This window comes from Saimiri boliviensis, chromosome 2 (assembly GCF_048565385.1).
Source record: "Saimiri boliviensis isolate mSaiBol1 chromosome 2, mSaiBol1.pri, whole genome shotgun sequence".
In the NCBI taxonomy this organism is placed as follows: domain Eukaryota; kingdom Metazoa; phylum Chordata; class Mammalia; order Primates; family Cebidae; genus Saimiri; species Saimiri boliviensis.
The window spans coordinates 230,248,701-230,267,580 of NC_133450.1; the positions used below are offsets into that span (position 1 = coordinate 230,248,701).

The following is an 18,880-nucleotide window of genomic DNA, read 5'->3' on the forward strand; positions in this document are numbered from 1 at the left end:
AACTGCAGGGGAGGGTTTAAAAATGTGAGATCCCCATGACTGCACACAGAATTTATGCAAAATGCAAAAAACCCTCTTATGCAACATAAAGCTTGAAAAAAAATCAAGCAAAAATAACAGAATTCCATTTAGGAGGTTCTTTATATTATTTAAAGGAGGAGAATTAAGATTTCTAGAGGGGCTTCAACCTCCTGACTTTGCAAAGCTGAGAAGATCTAGTCCATTTAATGATGTCTACAGGGCACATCAGTGTATCTTTGATAAAGTGATTTCAGTTAAATGAGCCTTCACTAAAAATGTGTTTTAATGAATTAAGTTCTAAATGTTACTGTAGATACATCAAAAATAACTACTCATTCTCTCTACTGGAGGGGAATCCAGTGGAGAATGACATTTGTGACGAGAAAATCGTCCTCACCTTTGCAAAACTAAACGACTTCAACAATTGACAAAAGGACTGAATTTAATGATAAAGAGGAAAGGGGGATTTACACATCACTTTGAAAAACATATTTTAGACATTTAAATGGTTAAGCAATCTACAAAGAAAGCAAGGACTCAGCCAGCCAATATTCAAGTTGTTTATACTTTAAAAACCCAGGGTGAACAGTCTGATTCCTTGAAATGACCCACTGTAACACATGCAAGATTCTATTTATTTATTTCCCTTTGAGGGCAGGCCTACCTTACTTGTAGGAGCTGAAAAGAGACTGAAATAAAAAGCATGCTATTAGACTGGTACCTTCAAAAAAGAAAAGTGGGGTGGGGGGGCCGTGGGAAGGAACTAAAGATAAACATTTTGAGATACCTTCAATGGCAATGCGCTTCTTGGGCCAATCCTTCAATTCCCGAGATACCAATTCTTTGACACGAATACTTATCACTAAATCAGCCAAATTAAATTCTAAAGCATAGAATCGAAGCAATTCCACCCAGAGCTGCCCAACTGGTACTGAAGGCTGGTGTTTCATATCCAATATTAATGACGCCTATTAACAGCAAAGAGAAATATACAGGTTATTTCTGATGTAAGCATAATCTGGAAAATTAAAGATCATTCAAGCATCAAATTTTAAAAATCTAGAAAACCTTAGCAAAGATATAAACCTGACAATGCATCTAGATAAATCAATTCTAATTTCTATTTTGTTTGTAGTAAAATAGCATTACTTCACTGCACTATTAGGATTAGAATATGCTATAATCCAGTCATTATCACAGGAATAGACAGGATCAATTTTATTTAACCAGACAGCGCTCCTAATTTTGAACTGTTAATAACAGGTGGAGAGGACTGTGCATGGGTTGCTAATATTCTCAGCACTGAACTCTTCCTGTTACTGCTGCTGGAGGCACCTTTATAGTCACAGACACACAAAAATGGACAATAGCTAAAGGCATAGAGAAAAAGGAAAAACACTCTTCTCACTGCCCTGGGAAGCTATGTGCACACTGACTCTGTCAGCGGCAAATGATTTTAAAGTCAAATAACTCTTGCCATCAGAAATTGACACTAGTTTTATACTTATAGACTTCTGACAAGTTGGAACATAATTGCGTTGTAATATATTAGAAAGTATGTATTACTTAGGATAGGGGAAAACATGGGCCCAAACAGATTCTGCCACGTCATAGCTCTTAATTGCTCTGTGACTTAGCTTCTTCATTCTCAGACTGGTAGCACAGCACAGTGGCTAAGAAGACTGGTTTTGGAATTGGGACAATCTTAGATTTGAAATCCAAACTCTGCCATGTACTAGCCGTGTATGAGCCGGGTCAAAGTCTATAATCTGTCTAAGCCTGGGTTTCCTCATCTGAAAAATGGGGATAACAGTACCCACCTCATAGGGTTGTTGGGAGGACTGAATGAGATAGTGTCTGTAAAGTGCTTAGCACAGTGCCTGGCACACAGAGTTCAAAAAATGGTCGCTATCATTATCTGCAGAGTAGGGATGATACCACCTATAACACAGGATAGTGATGAGGATTAAATCAGAAACAAGGGAAATCATCTGGCAAACTTGGTTGCTCTCTGTATTTTTTCACGTATGTATAGCCTTTTTAAGTTCAAAAAATCCATATATCACTGAAACACAATGTCACAACTGTAAGATGCTCTCAAGAGGTAATCTAGCCCAACTCCTGTATGTTACAAAAGAAGAAACTGAAGCCCCACAAGTTTCCAGGGTTTGTCAGAAGGTTGCACTGCCAGCAGTGGCTGAATGAGAACAACGTTTCAATGTCTCCTGATCCCAGTACACTGCATACCAAATGCAACCTCATAATGTCTGTAGTTCACTTTATTTCAGAAGTGGTAGCATGATTAATCTTTCCAAATAACATAAAAATGTAAAAATAAAGCATTAACTGGATTTACAGCAATAGCTTTTCCTATCATTCACACTGAAAAAAGCAATTTCCTCTAAGGTGCACAAATTTGTCTTCAATCATACTTTATTATATTAAGCTTCAAAACCAGTGGTATATTTTTCTCAACCACAAAGGTTCTGTCAAGTAATATAAAGTCACATGGTGGCTTTACAAAGCAGAATTGATTAAAAATGCAAGTTGTCTAGGTCTCAAACACTATAGTTCGAGGACACAAAAAAACACCCCAGAAATTTTAAGCGTTGTAACATTTTACCTCTTTATCCATAACATTATTACAAAGGATTTTTAAGCATCTCACTGAAATGACTTGATAATACCATAACATAAAACTGGAGAGACCTTTGAAATATCTAGACTACAGGTACTTAAACTGGTTTCCTTTAAAGCAGAAACATTTTCTTTTCCAAATAAGAATAGCAGCTAACATTTACTGAGTGCTCACCACATGCTCGGCACTGGGTTAAGCATTCTGTAAGTGACCCTATGAGAGGGTACCAATATTATCCCCATGAGTAGGGAGGAAACTGGTGCACAGAAAGGCTAAGTCACTTGCCCAAGGACACACAGCTGGGAAGTGGGAGAGCTGGGATACAAATTCACATGTTTTGGCTCCACAGCCTATACTTTTCTTCACTACAGAAACTCCAAATAGGAAACAGATAAAAGTGGTTCTGGTGGCAGCAGGGGTAGGGTGGTACCACCACTCTCCTCTTCCTCCCAGTGTTCAAGAATTCTAGAAACCACCACTGGAAAATCTGTGATTCACCACTAACTCCTCATTTTAGTCATGAGTAAAACATGAACTGGAGGAGTGACATGACTTGTTTGTATAGAGCTGAGATTTGAATCCAAGAATTCTATAGATATTATTGTCATTTTACCCCATTTAATGGGAAGATCAGGGGCCTTTCACCTATTTGGGAGAGAATCTTATTCTTACTACTAGGATAATGACATTGCAGAGGTCTTCGTTTGAAATTCTAATGGATATAAATTTCCCTGCCCACCTCCAACAGTATGGGACCAGTACATTAAATCATGTAAGCATTCACTGTTATTTTAGTAAATAACTGAAAGTTAGTTAACCTTTCATACATTTAAACCTCATAATACCACCTAAGACTAAGCTCTGAGCATAGATAAGGATTTACCTTTGAATTCTGAGTCTCTTTCAAAGGACCCAGCACAAAGAAACTACATATATAACTGCAGGTTTAGTGATCTAATTTTTTTAAACTTTTCTCATTATTTGTCTTTTCAAGGTACTAAACAGACTGGCAAATGAAAGAGCTGTGAAATAGTTCAGATAGTTAAGGAAAGAAGACAAGACTGATTAACTCACAAACTTCACAATTGACAAATGAAATTGACAACTAGAAACAAAAGAGAACAGACCTGTCCCCTTTTAATCTGCATTTCTCTTGGTGCCTCTTCTTTTGATGAGTCTGTGTCCCCTGCAGCACTGTCACTATATTCCCAGATCACAACATCTTTTTCAATGTCTTTAAGGTTGAAATTCCCTAGTTTGCTTAGTGAGAATCCTTCAATCTAGGAAAAATTAGACACATACTAAAATAAGATAAAAGTAATTTTATATCGAACACGGCCTACTAATCTTGGAAGAAATGAAAAAAATACTTGTAGTTCATTGAAAATACAAAAGATACAATTTATGGAATATCACTGAGACATCTATAAATTTAAAAATATTTTTAAAAGTAAAAAACGAGGTTTTGGTTTGCAGAAAGAATGATGACTTTGTGAAATAATTCTTCAGTAAATATTCTAAGAGTAGGCAAAGTGGCCTAGTGGCTGAGGTCATGGGTTCTGAAGTAAAACTGCCTGGTCTCAAATCTCAGCTCCTTCGTATACTAGCTGTACAACCTTGGGTAAGGTACTTACTCTCTGTAGGCCTCAGGTTCCTTTAAAAAGGGATAACACTAGGACTTCCTCCATTGGATGGTTATGATACGAAAAAAATGACCATAAGGCACTCAGATAGAGACAATATCTGCTTCTAGCATAAAGCACATAGTAGCTGCTTAATAAATATAAGACAACTATATTGTTAGAAAATGAAATTTAAAAACTAGATCCAACTAATTAGAAAATAATTTTAAATATTATTAATTCTGATTATGCTGGACATTTCCAAAGTAAATTTTATGTGCTATTAATGAATTTTAATGCAAAAGAAAATGGTCTGGCTGAAAAGGCTTGCGAAATAAACAGAGCCGAACAGGTTTCTTCATTGTATAATGAGATTTATCTCAGCCTTTAAAACAGGTAAATGAACAAAGTAATATGGGATGAAATACAGATGTGGCCTCACATTTCCGAAATGTATTTTTATACTAAATGGACTACTTCATTGGTTTAGAATAGAGTGATCCTTCCAGAATGTTAAGACATCATGTCACTTTCCTGTTCATAGTGGCTACCTTCTCACTCTAGATGAAATGCAGTCCTTTCCAGGGCCTGCATAACCTGGCCCTTTTTTACTTCTCTGATCCTTCTTCTATCTTTGTGGCTCAGAGATGACACCTAGTATTCCCTTGCTTAAAATGCTCTTCTCCCTAACAAAGTGAGGGAGGATATGGCTCACTTTATTCTTCCTCACTTTATTTAGTGCTGCTCAAATGTTTTCTCTAAGGAGCTCCCCATTTATCATTCTCTGTCCTTCTTATCCCGGTTTATTTTTCCTCAGAGAAATTACCATCACTGCATATGTATTTATTAGTCTCTTGCCCCCATTAGATGTACAAATTTGAGGAGGCAAGAATTGTGTTTTGTTCACCACTTCTTTTTTTCTTTCTTTTTTTTTCCCCCTGAGATGGTCTCACTCTGCTGCCCAGGTTGGAGTGCAATGGAGCAATCTTGGCTCACTGGAACCTCCACCTCCCACGCTGAAGTGATTCTCCTGCCTCAGCCTCCCAAGTAGCTGGGATTACAGGCGCCTGCCACCATGCCCAGCTTATTTTTGTATTTTTTTTTTTTTTTTTTTTTTTTTAGTAGAGATGGGGTTTCACCATGTTGGGCCAGGCTGGTCTCAAACTCCTGACCTAAGGTGATCCACCTGCCTTGGCCTCCCAAAGTGCTGGGATTACAGGTATGAGCCATTGCCCCCGGGCCCTGTCTACTACTTCTAACCCTAACACCCAGAATAGTGCTTGGCCATGGTAACTGCTCAGTAAAGAGTTGCTGACAGACTGAACTAGTCTTCCACAGAAAACACTTTGGAAAATATCAGGCATGGTGACTGTTTCTTAATTGGATGTATGTATTCAATATTTTTCTCAACTGGGTAGACTGCCTTTCTGTTTAGGTAGTGATGTTTTCTTCAGAGCTGCAGTTTTAGAATTCAACAAAGTTTGATTTCTTATGTTTTTCTTTATTAATATGGTTTATGCTTTAGTGTTTTAAGAAATCCTTGCTGCAAAGGTTTTTTCCTAAGTTTTCTTCTGGGAGTTTCTGAGTTTTTAACTTTTACATGTAGGTCTTTGACCCATTTTGATTTCCAGCTTTTTGAAGTAGACCGTTAGGTCACTGATTTTAGACCTTTCTCTTTGAATTTAAGCATATAAATCTAAAACTTTCCCTATGCACACTATTTTAGCTGCATCTGACAAATTTTATACATCTTTTTTTTTTTTTTTTTTTGAGATGGGGTCTTGCTCTGTTGTCTAGACTGGAGTGCAGTGGTGTGATCATAGCTCACTGCAGCCTCTACCTCCTGGGCTCAAGCAATCCTCTCACTTCAGCCTCTTGAGTAGCTGGGACTAGGGTGTATGCTAAGCTAAGATATATTTTTCTTATTATTTAGTTCAAAATATGTTCTAATTTCCCATTTGAATTCCTCTTTAATCCATGGGATCTTTTCAAATGTACTATGACTTCTTTTGAGAACCAGCATAGGCGAGGTGTGGTGGCTCATGCCTATAATCCTAGCACTCTGAGAGGCCGAAACAGAAGGATCACTTGAGATCAGGAGTTTAAGACCAGCCTGGGCAACATAGTGAGACCTTGTCTCTTAAATTAAAAAAAAAAAAAAAAAAAAAAAGGAACCAGAATATAGTCTATCTTGATCAATATACCATATGGACTTGAAAAAAATATGTATTCTGCAGTTATTGGGTATAGTGTTTTATGAATATCAATTAGGTGGTTGGTAGTGTCTATCAGCTTATACTGTCTATACTGTGTGTTTAGCTAACACAGGTGTCAATTAATGAAAGCTGTTAAAAATCTCATCAGATGGTAGAATAGATTCCATCACTTTTTCCTTCATGTATTTCGGTGCGCTCTCAATAGGTGCAAACATTTACGATTGTTTTGTCTTCCCAATGAATTGACCCTACCCTAATAAAATGCCCCTTTTGTCTTTGGCATATTTTTTTGCTTGAAATCCATCTCATCTGATATTAACATAGCCCCTCTTGTATGGTTACAATTTATATCTTTTGCCATCCATTTACTCTTAACCTATATGTCTTTACATTTTAATTTATTTCTTCTAGACAGAATATAGTCTTGCTTTTAAAATTCATTCTGAATGGGATCTAGTTAAACTTAAGAACTTCACAGCAAAATAAACTATCAACAGAATAAACAGAAAACCTACAGCATAGAAGACAATTTTGGTGAGCTATACATCAAAGGTCTAACATCCACCATCTATAAAGAACTTAAACAAGTTTACAAGAAAAAAAAGAAAACATTCCATTAAAAAGTTTGGGCAAAGGGCATGAGCAGACACTTTTCTAAAGAAGACATACATGTGGCCAACAAGCATATGAAAAAAGCTCAACATCACTGATCATGAGAGAAATGCAAATCAAAATCACAATGAGATACCATCTCATACCAGTCAGAATGGTTACTATTAAAAAGGCAAAAATAACAGACGCTGGCAAGGTTGCAAAAAAAAGGGAACATTTTCCTCAAAGAGCTAAAGTAGAACTACCATTCAACCTAGCAATCTCACTTCTGAGTATATACCCAGAGGAACATACATCATTCTACCATAAAAGCACATGCATGTGAACATTCACTGCAACATTATTAACAATACCAAAGATGTGGAATCAACCTAGATGTCTATCATTGATACACTGAATAAAGAAAATGTGGTACACATACACTGTAGAATATTATACAGCCATAAAAAAACCAAGACAATGTCTTTTGCAGAAACATGGATGGAGCTGGAGGCCACTATCTTTAGCAAACTAGCATAGGAACAGACAACAAAATACCAAATACCACAAGTTCTCACTTATAAGTGGCACCTAAATAATGATAATTCATGGACACAAAGAAGAGAACAATGGACACTGGGGCCTACTTGAGGGTGAAGGGTGGGAGGAAGGAAGAAGAGCAGAAAAAATAACTCTTGGGTACTAGCCTTAGTACCTGGGTGACAAAACAATCTGCCCAACAAACACCTGTGACACGAGTTTACCTGTACAACAAGCTGCACGTGTACCCTTGAGCCCGAAAGTTAAAAAAAATTAAATTCTGGCAATCTGTGCTTTTTAATGGGGATATTTAGTCTATCAATATTTAAGGTGATTATTGATATCACTGGTTTTAGGTCTAACATTAGAGTGTTTTCTGTTTGTCCATTCAGACAAAATTTCCATTTGGTTTTCTTCTCTAGCTGACATTTCCTGTCCACTTATTCCAAGTGTATTATTTCCTCTATGTTATGAAGCATAGCGATAAAAACTGCTTTAATGTCTTTGACAGTTGCATCTGGGTCATCTTAGGGTTTGCATCTGTTCATTTTCTTTTCCACTTTCACTCTTTTTGAGTAATTTTGGATTGTATTCTAGACATTGTAAATATTATAAAAATTCTGCATCATTTATTTTACTCCAAAAAGTGATGTTTTTGTTTTAGGGGCAAGTAACTAATCTGTTCAGGCAAACTGGAAATTATCACACCTCAAGTAGATTGTGGTTCAGATCTTGGACCAGTTCGTTTAAGCCTTGGCTCCTAACTATAGGCTGCCACACACAGGAATGGTTTAGAAGTCTGGTGTTAACTTGGAAAAATTCTGTCATTAGTATTAAACTATTTCTTCTGCTCTTTTTTTCTTTTTCTTCTCCTCTTAGTATTCCCATTATATGTATGTTTCAACTTTGACTAATGGACCTGGTTCTTAGGTATTTTGTTCCTTTTCTCATTTCTTTTCCTCTTTTCAGTTTGAGAATTTTCTGTTGCTGTCACCTCAAATTCACTGCTTTTTCAGTCTAGTCTACTGATGAGCCCAAAGGCATTGCTCATTTGTTAAAATTTTTTGGATTTCTAGTATTTCCTTTTAAATCTTTTTAGAGTTTCCAACTCTCAGCTTATATTACCCATTTATTTTTGCATGTTGTCCATTTTTTCCATTATGGCTTTTAGCATGTTAATCATTATTACTTTAAATTCCTGGTCTGACAATTTCAACATTTCTGTCGGTATCCAAGTTAAGTTCTGATACTGCTGTGTCTCTTCAAACTGTGCTTTTGCCTTTTAGCATGCTTTGTAATTTCTGTTGAAAGCTAGAGATGTACTGAGTAAACAGGCTTTTAGGGTGAGGTTTTGTGTTTAGCTGGCCAGGGGTTAGGATGTTTACTGTTTTCTGCAGTTGCAGTGGCTGAAACTTCCTCTGGAGTCCTTGTTTTTGTCTCCTTTGGTCTGTTTCCCTAAAGACTACCTAAAAAAAGGTCTGAGTCTTGTAGTTCAGACCTTGTGATCCCTGAAGAGGGGAAACACTGTATTTTAAGATTAGGTCTCAGTCTTTAATGAGCCTGTGCCCCTAGGTTGTGATCTAAGTATTTCCCAGTCCTACTACCACCCACCCCTACTTAGATGAGACAGGAAGGCTAGAGGATGTGGAGTTAGGTACCTCCCTTCCCCTGGGTGGGTTAGGCTTCAGTGAAAAAGTACCCCTGGAGGGCAGGCTTCCATTAAGAACAAAATGCTCTGGGCATTATTTCTAAATGGCTACTTTTCCTCTCTTCCTGCCAGAAGTACTTGGGGGCTTTTCTCAGCTTTACACCCTCAGAATTTAGTGGGATTCCTAATCCCACACAAAAGTCTAGGGAAGCCCTCCTAAGAATGGGATGAATTTTTAACTCTCAAGTTTGCCTGAACTGACACTTTGGAAATTTGTCAACTACACTAAATTTTTCTACCCTAGTATTGGCTTCAGTGGCAGGATTCTGTTCATTTGTTTAGTTTTTTCCTGTGAGGACTAGAGTGACAACTTCCAGGTTCCTTTCAGGCCAAACTAAACTGGTTCAGGAGTTGGCCAGAGATATCCTGAGTTTTTACACTCCGGGTTCTTCTTAAGGGTTCCATTTCTCTTCATTTTAAGGGTTCCACTTCTCTGTTACCTTTCTTTTCAGTTCCTCCTCCTGTACCCCTTTATCTTCTGATGGCCCTGGTTCCTCTGGCCAGAGAGAGGCCTGTTTTTGTTTGTTTTAAATCAGAGCTGCCTTTAGAGGTAGAGCTACAGAAAAACAGGGGACTCACTCTGTGTTTGTCATTTGCTCCAAGTTTTGACTCCTCTCCAAAGCCTGTTTGGATTTGTTCAGTCTGCAGGACATTCATGCTGTTGCTTCTGTATTTTGTTCAGAGTTTATAGTTGTTATTTGCAGAAGGAACACTTGATTAGGAGTTCACATTTTCACACCATAAGTAGAACTTGACATTCTACTGAAGGAGAAAACAACTAACATTTTCTCCTTCCTTGCTTCAGGAGTTTTACATTCATTATCTCATTAAGGTTCAGAATGACACTGAGTCTCAGAGATGAAATAACTCACTCAAGGTCACAAGGATGTGAGTGGCAAAACCGAGGTCAGTTCCAGCTATTAAACTTTAAAACTACCCTTTCTTTCTACTATATTATCTGGCATCTCTAAAGTATCAGTATCTGCTAAAGACTAGGTTTGTATAATATAAAATTATTCTTCATTCACAACTCACTATGATTAACTTCAATCATATCAAGATTTAATGACAATAAAATGGGAATTTTGATTGGGAGTAAAGGTTGGAGAGGATTGGAATCTCCAAAATGGAAGAGATCTCAGTAGGTTGAGACAGAATGACTAAAAGATTTTTGAAGGCCAGGCATGGTGGCTCACCCCTGTAATCCCAGCACTTTGGGAGGCCCAGACAGGTAGATCAGGAGGTCAGGAGATTGAGACCATGCTGGCTAACACAATGAACCCCCATTTCCACTAAAAATACAAAAAAATTAGCCGGGTGTGGTGGTGGGCGCCTGTAGTCCCAGCTACTCAGGAGGCTGAGGCAGAAGAATTGCTTGAATTTAGGAGGCGGAGATCACACCACTGCACTCCAGCCTGGGTGACAGAGCAAGACTCCATCTCAAAAAAAAAAAAAGATTTTTGAAACAACAGATCGGAGCACACTGGCACAATACATTAAACTTCTTTACAGGGAATTTGGTCTTGTGCATCTTTGTATCCCCTTCAGGGACTACTACAATGACCAGTATACACAGTGCTTTAAATATTTTGAAGCAGTTAACGTGTGAACACTTTCATGTACATAATTATGAGGACCTCATTGGATTTTCTGCAGAAATAATCTATGTGAAATATCTAGCATAAATAAGGTACTTAATAAATATTTGTTCCTTTCTCTTCACTTCCTAACTAGTTTAAAATGCTGAAAATGGCAGGTTCATTTTGGTTCAAGTGGTAGTGTGCCTTAATGGATCCAATTATTTCAATCCAGTGTTTGATCACCACATACCTGCTTTTGTCATTCAATTTTGCATAAACAAATAATCAAATCAAAATTAAATTCGATATCACTTTAGTTTCCAGCATCACGGACAAGAAAATAATATGCTGGCCATAGAAAAGGGTATCCATACTAGCCTGATGAATTCCTAGGAGAATCTCATCACCAGAAGAGATTTTTCTTTTCCCTTCATTCTCATGTTAACGACAGGTGACTATTTAAAGAAGATCACGACACAGGAAGAAGCAGTAAGACAGTAGTGAGCAACTCAACTTATCCAACCTGTTCAAGGGCTTTTTTAGGTGCAGGAGTCCAACTGGTTTGATACTTTCCTAAATTCCTGTCTCTCTTAGATCAAGGTGAAAGGAAAACTTCAAAGACTTTCCAGATTCCTGCTTGGGTGTGCTGGAAAGAGTTACTTATCAACTAAAGGTTGATTTTGTTCTCTTGCTCTTTTTTCTACCAGGACAGAGGTCTGGTAGAGATACCCTCTTGTGGCTCTGAATTCTCTCATTTCAATACCACAGGTACAAAAAGAACTACCTTTAGGTTACTAGGATACACAACATGCTATAATCTTTTATGCCAGGATAGTTTTATAAGTGGCTTATTCTACTTCAGTCTTTATTCCCAGGGCCTGGTAAATAGAAGTCCCTCCTTAATCTCAGCTTATTAAGGAAAAATTATCTTTAAATATATTTTTTGATGTGTCCCCATTGTTGAGAACTCCTTAAATAATTAGAGAAACCTGTATGCATTAAGAAAAGTAGTTAAAATAGCCAATGTCAAAGTAAGCTCTTCTCTAAGGGGTCTTTCTACACATAAAAATATATCAAGGATTATAATACCAAGGGATTAAAAATAAGGTTTCTAAGAGGATGAGCTAATTATCATTTTCACTCTTTCAGATGGTCTCTTCTTAAATCTTATTTGAACAAATCAACTCAACATTAATTTATCCAGAAGGAATGATCATATGAATTCTAATTCATCTTAAAAAATGTCAAAATATTATTCAAGAGATGACTATTAGGTTCTGCATCTCATGGTACAGGTAGCAATCTCAATGTTTATGTATTTTTTTGTTTTATAGGTTATGGGGAGAAATAGATTAGAAACAGAAAGGAAGTTACAGTAAACCAAATGCTTCCCACAGTCTGTCTGTCTGAAGGTGGTAAGTATCAATTTCACCTATAAATTCAAGCATCAATTTAGAAAATTGTACCCAAAGAAATAATGTATCAAATGGTAAATTTCATACAGGGTCACAGTCTCTTGTTCATCTCAGGACCATATATATTTCAAAAATTAAGAGATTTTGCAGTCTAGAAAGGTAATAATATCCCTAAGCAGGTTATACATCAGCATACGGAAATCAAACACATTAATATTTCAGCAGTGAAAGGTATGAATATTCACACTAATAGAATAAATAAAACCATGTCAGTTCTGGTTAGGTGTCTAGATTTTGAAATTATGCAAAATTGGTAATCAAATCAGTTCAGATATATAAGCAAAAAAAGTTTTATACCCATGATCCTAGATATACAGGCAAAAGGGGTTCTTTCCTCTGCTGAAGAAAGAAAATGGCCATAAGGGCAAACACATAAGGTGGCAGACCTCCTTCTTCAGGGCGATCTATACTGCAAAGCTACAAACAAGAGAAAAAAAGGTTAAGCATTCCTTTTGCATGAATTTGTCATTTACCTGATTTGGCCTAAAAACCTGTAACTTCATTCTTATTACATGATTTACGGTAATTCTTCGGATGAAAATAGCAGTTATAAAATATACAAGTTCCTTATTTATATATAAAACTTCCTTTTGCAGCAACCACATATTCTGGTTTTAAGTGATAGTTTCAATTTTGAATATTTAATCCTGTTAACCATACTCACTCATGGACAGCCCTAAAATATATTTTCCCATTTTATTTTTTTGATATCCATGGTAAATTCATTCATTTGGTTAGAACACGTTAATGAATTTAAAATGACCATTCAGTTCCAAATGTAAGCCCATTCAATGGTCAGTCCTCTTACCCTAACCCACAGCCTTGATTATGCATGCTTTGGTCATAAAGGTTGATACAGGAAGAGAACATGGACAAACTCATCATCACTAATAGAAATTACAGCTAAAAAGTCACATTCTACTTAGTGAAGAAGCAGGAGGTGGTTTTCAAAGGACAGTGTATTACAATTATCATTTACCTAGTGAAGAGTGGGACATCCTTTGTTCATTCGGGATCCAAGAAACAGGGACTATCTATTGTTATTGACATACCTCAATCAGTAAAGCTTTTGCTTTTCTCTAAAAGCACATACACAGAATTTCTTTATAATCATGATTCAACCTAACATTTTGGGGAAATGTTAAATGTTCTACTGTTTGAGTATTTTAATTGGAATATTATATTTAAAACATTATGGAAATGTAAATAAGATCAAAGAGTATCTTCTATTTTCTGCATTCTCTGTGTATGTCATTGGATATGATATGAGAAGCTTTATCTCAACTTTCCTGTGCCTAACAACCACTGTGGTAAACTAGTTAAAATGTAAATTCCTGGGCCTTAACCTCTGAGATTTGACCCACAAATCTGATTTTTAATAAGCACTATAAATCATTTTGATCTTTTGAGCAATACTGTTAAAGTGAAATAGAAACACTGACTCTTCTGTCTGTACATGTTTCTGTTGCAAAATTTAGATGCCTTTCTCTTTTGATGTCTATAAATATGCATTTAAACTTTGAAGATTAAATTAACTAAGTAAAAAATCAAAGCATGCTGCTTATACATATGTAGAATGTATTCATGCATTTAAGTAACTCAAGCTTACCTTTGCCCAGTACCTAAAGGCAATCACCAAAGGAATCAGCTTTGGTTCTAGTTTTCCAAGGGCAGTTAAATGCTCTGTTGTCAAACAAGCATTTTCATTTCCTGCGCTCACTTTACAAAGAAGACCACTGGTGAGAGGTAGAGGATAAGAATGGGAAAAAAAAAAGAAAAAAGTGTTATACAGGTCTTAAAGTATCTTTTATGCCAACAACTAATATACACGGATAATAAATACTTCAAAAATAAAAAAAGTTTAAAAGTTTAAAAAAACTCACTACATCTTTATGGGTCATTTAAGAAATTGAATTTTCTTTACCAAAAAGATGTAGCTATTTCTGAGTAAACTTTACTTTTCAGGACTACAATTTTGTGTTTTCAAACATTAAAATTATTTTTTTGGGGAAAACATTGTAAAACATTTCAAATGGGAGCATCATTCATCTCTGTAACAATACAAGAGTGTTTTCCCAAGAGTTGGAGGAATCTGCCTAATGAAGAATCATTACAGCCTATAAATCACCCATTTACAGTAGTGACGGTAATACTTTCACATGGAGGGAGAGAGAGAGAAACTGGAAAGGTCACACTGTTAACTCAGCACTGCCATAAATGTTGCTAAAATTTAGGATGGAAAATACAGGTGATTACAGCAGATAACTATTTAATAAGGCTGTTTTTTAACGAGTTGAAATGGACTGAAATGTTTCCTTCCTATATTTTTTCTTTTAAGTCATTTTACTATTTTTAAAATAAGAATTTCCCTTTTTACATCAAATGCCAAAAGTATAGGAAGAATGTTAGTAGGAACCATATGTAATAACCAAATAAAAAGCTTATAATTCTAGAAATTGGACATTAAGATTTAGTAAAGTACTTGTGCTTTTGGCAAATTGATAGTTAATAAATAAACAGTTTAAAGAAATGAGACCTTTGCTTTTCTCTGCACACCACCACTGGCACCCTAGCATGGAAGTCTGCATCAACATCAACAAAGGAGTCTGAGGAAAGAAGAAAAAAAATACGAAGTGGGTTAATTAAAGCTTTGTTTAAAAGCAGAACGAGATAAAGTACCAGTTGTGCCTTAGCTGTTGAGTCTTTTGAAAGACCACTACCAAATAAAGCTCTGAAATGACTTGAAAAGGAAAAAGTATTATATTTAAAAATCAAGTTATCACATTAATATAAAATCCTTAGTTTGCAAAGTGAATGTTTCATGAGAAGTGACTACATCATTGGATCAGAAAATTCAAATGTTACATGGATAACAATTAGAACTATAGATAATACATTTAAAAACAAAGTTGCTGCAAAAGGTACTAAAATGTTCAGTGTTAAAATGTGTATTGATTGAAAAAATTTAACCAGAACAAGGAGAATGGGGATGACTAATCCAAGAGATGATAGTTTCTTGAGGCCTATGTAAAAAACAAAAAGCCATAAAGCCCCAAGCTGGACATTATATTAGATAACTGATAAACCTAAATGGGCACAACTCTGTGGATTCATTAATCAGGGTTGGGTCACACCTATTCACTGTTGGTAAAATACTGATTTTAACCATTGATAAAAGCAGATTATTCTTTAGCTTTATCCTCAAGAGTACATTTTACATATTTTGCATTTCTTAGTCACATCTAGGACTCATTTAATCTTTTAAAATAGTGATGATGTCATCAAGATAAAAGCTTTACTTATTAAACGGTTATTCTGCATAGTAGAACTACTAACAGTACTCTAGTTAATAATTCATGGGCATTTCCCTTGTTTTTTACTTTGGATATTACCCATATAAATAATTTTGGAAACATGCCTTGCTATTTTTAAAGTTTGAGAAATAAGATATATCCAGATTTAGACAACATAAAAATTTTAAAATGTGGAATTTAGCCTTACCACTGTTCTTTAAACATTCTTGAACAAGTAAGAGGACATCTGGCTGAGACATCTAGGAAATAAATCAACAAATACATGGAATTATTCCTAAGTGATTTTGCTTCACTGATACAATAGAGTCATCTAAAGTTCTCCAAATTCCTTTCTAAATGAGAAATGCCCATTGCTACCAGAGTAAAGAAACTACTCACTATGCTGTGTGCATATGTCAGTCAAAGACAGATCAACACCAAAGGAGGATGAAATGTGGGCAAGAGACCTACTACACCATTAACATCTCATGAACTAATTATTGAGGTAACCTGCCTCTCAGCAAGTCTCAGAGTGGTAGCTGGAAATCTGTCAAACTGCTAACAATATTACCTCTCACTCTAATACCACTGTAACAGATAGCTTACTGGTCCCGGAGTCAGTCTCGCCTTTCTTTTTAAAATCCTTGTTTCGCATTGGAACCAGAACCATTGAAAATCATAAACTGTATCCTTACAACTCTCAATGAATTCTTACTACCCTTAAGTCAAAACCAAATTCTTTACCACAGCCTACACTATTCTGCAAGTCCGGCCCAGCCCACCTCTCCATCCTAATTCTCATACTCTTCATTTTCTCGGTCTCATTACCACACTTAAACAACCTTTCTTTTAGCTCCTTGAATATGCCAAGCTCTTTATTGATTTAGGGTATTTGCAAATGCTGCTCACTTTGCCTGAAACTCTTTTCCTCCCCACCCCTAGCGTTTTCCCCTCTCCCACAGACTCCTTTTCAACTTTTAGAACTCAGCTTAAATGTACCCTCTTCAAAGAGGCCTTCATGACTGCTGGATCTCTGCCCAGCCCTTGTCCTTTTTCTATCCCTGAACCTTGTTTACCTGCACAGCTCTCACTATAATTACAAGGTAATTACTTATCTCCTTTACTAGATGAGTTCCATAAAGAGGAATCATCTTTGTTTTGTCCTTTATAACTCAGTATGTCTGCCCCACAAATGGGATTAGTAAATATTTGCTAAATGAATTAATGACACTAGATCAAAATAACTGCTATGGCTGGTAAATCACTGATCAGAATTCAAGGTTTAAAAACCAGTAAGATCTATTGGGTAGCTTACCAGGTAGCTACAGCAGTCAGGTATAGCAAGAGGAGAGAGGTTATGAAATAGAACCTCTGTGGCCCCAGAATCTGGATTTTTTTTTGGGAGACATGGGGCTGGCCAGGCTGGTCATGAACTCCTGGCGTCAAGTAATCCTCTGACCCTCAGCCTCCGGAGTAGCTGGGATTTAGAGGGTTAAACCACTACACCCAGTTCACAATCCGGATTTTTAACAAGCAACCCAAGTAACTGCAAACAGATCATCTATAAACAAGCCTGTGGGAACTACTGGTAGAGAAATGGATAATTTACTAAAGTGCCCTTCAGGTTTTTTGTTTGTTTGTTTTTTTAAGAGATAGGGTCTTACTATGTTACCCAGGCTGGAATGCAGTGGCAATTCTCAAGTGCAGTCACAGCTCACTACAGCTTTAAACTCTGGGCTCATGATCCTCCGGCCTCAGCCTCCAGAGTAGCTGGGACTACAGGACTGTACCACCGTACCCAGCTACACTCCAGTTTTAAAATTCTAAGTCATAAACATACTTTTCAATCATGTTTAAACCAGAAATCCAAGATAAGTGTGATTCTTTAAAAGTGTAATTAACAAAATAGGTATACGAAAAGAGGAAATTCCAGAGATAATTAAACTTTCATATCATAAATCTTTACATATCTACACTGTTTAAAATCTGAATTCCCTTCCTGCCATTGGAAAGTTGATTTTATCATGAAAATTTATTGTAACAGAAAAAAGTAAAAGTAATGAAACCTAAATATCCCCATTAGGTGCACGTGGTTGAAAAACCAGTGTCGGAAGTATGAAAGATCTACAGAGTAAAATAAGCATAAAAATTTGCAGAGTATTAAAAAAAAAAAAAAAAAAAAAAAAAGCTTTGAAACTGAAGACAAGTGGATGCTGTCATTACACTTAAAATATCTTCAAATACCTAAAATATATTCATAGACAGTTTACATTTTCAAGAAAGAATTTCTATACCACTCTGAAAATGCCAATATTTCATCTTGTACTTACAATGGCTGGAAATTGGATGTCAATGTTCACATCTGAATTTTTGAAACCCAATCTGCTACAGGATGACCCATATAATCTTAGAGAACAATCTAAAAATAAATAAATGAAAGTTATAAATGTAGTAGAATTTCTCAAAAGTTATATAACACACAGCTATTTCAGAAAAAGAACCATTAGTTAAAATTACACACAAAAGCAAACTTGTATTCAAGACTGGCATAAACAAAGGACAGGAATAGGTGGCTCTTTGCTCTTCACTTAATTTATCAGGGAAGTCTGCATCAGCTATGATTTAGCTTAACAGCCATTCTTCATGTCAGTTGTAAAATGTCAAACTGCTACATTATCATGTTCACATTTTATGAAGAAAATACTATTTGAAATTTTTTAAATGTGCCAGTTGAAAAAGGATGGCTTTGTTTCAGATTATAAACCTGGTAGTATATTCAAGAGCTAATGAAACATTTCTTTTCACCTTTTAGAATGTACACATAGGTGTAATTTGCTATAAAGAGATTTTAGTAAAACAATAAAAAAATCATCTTTTGGCATATTTAATATGAATTTTTCATTACATTATGAACAAAAAGCATTTGTTGTAACATAATCCCTATAAGATAAACTTTTGAAGAATAATTACGACATCACTGATATAATTTAAAATGCTAGGCAGCAGACACTTCACTCTTCAGAGGAAGATGTGCATTTATGTGTACTATTTATATTTATGGCATTTATTTTCAGTGTTTTACTATGATGCCAAAATAGTATCCTTTCTCATTAGAGACTGGTTGTTTTGTTTAAGGTTTGCTAAAATTCAAGCGATTTCCTTGGGTTTTAGCAGTTTTCCACAACAAAGGACATTC

The 18,880-nt window shown here is 35.9% G+C and overlaps 1 protein-coding gene across 6 annotated transcripts in view; it reads right to left on the reverse strand.

Annotated features, from left to right (window-relative positions):
* The window catches only part of TUT7 (terminal uridylyl transferase 7), a 67,447-nt gene that overhangs the window by 39,140 nt on the left and 9,427 nt on the right, over positions 1-18,880 (reverse strand). For all 6 annotated transcript variants that reach the window (XM_074395494.1, XM_074395492.1, XM_003941133.4 and 3 more), the window contains exons 6-12: positions 18,015-18,103; positions 15,893-15,944; positions 14,928-14,997; positions 14,001-14,127; positions 12,689-12,808; positions 3,787-3,939; positions 809-989 (exon numbers count right to left, since the gene is read on the reverse strand). In XM_074395494.1, the coding sequence (XP_074251595.1) occupies positions 809-989; positions 3,787-3,939; positions 12,689-12,808; positions 14,001-14,127; positions 14,928-14,997; positions 15,893-15,944; positions 18,015-18,103 (792 nt within the window). The remainder of the gene's footprint in view (positions 1-808; positions 990-3,786; positions 3,940-12,688; positions 12,809-14,000; positions 14,128-14,927; positions 14,998-15,892; positions 15,945-18,014; positions 18,104-18,880) is intronic.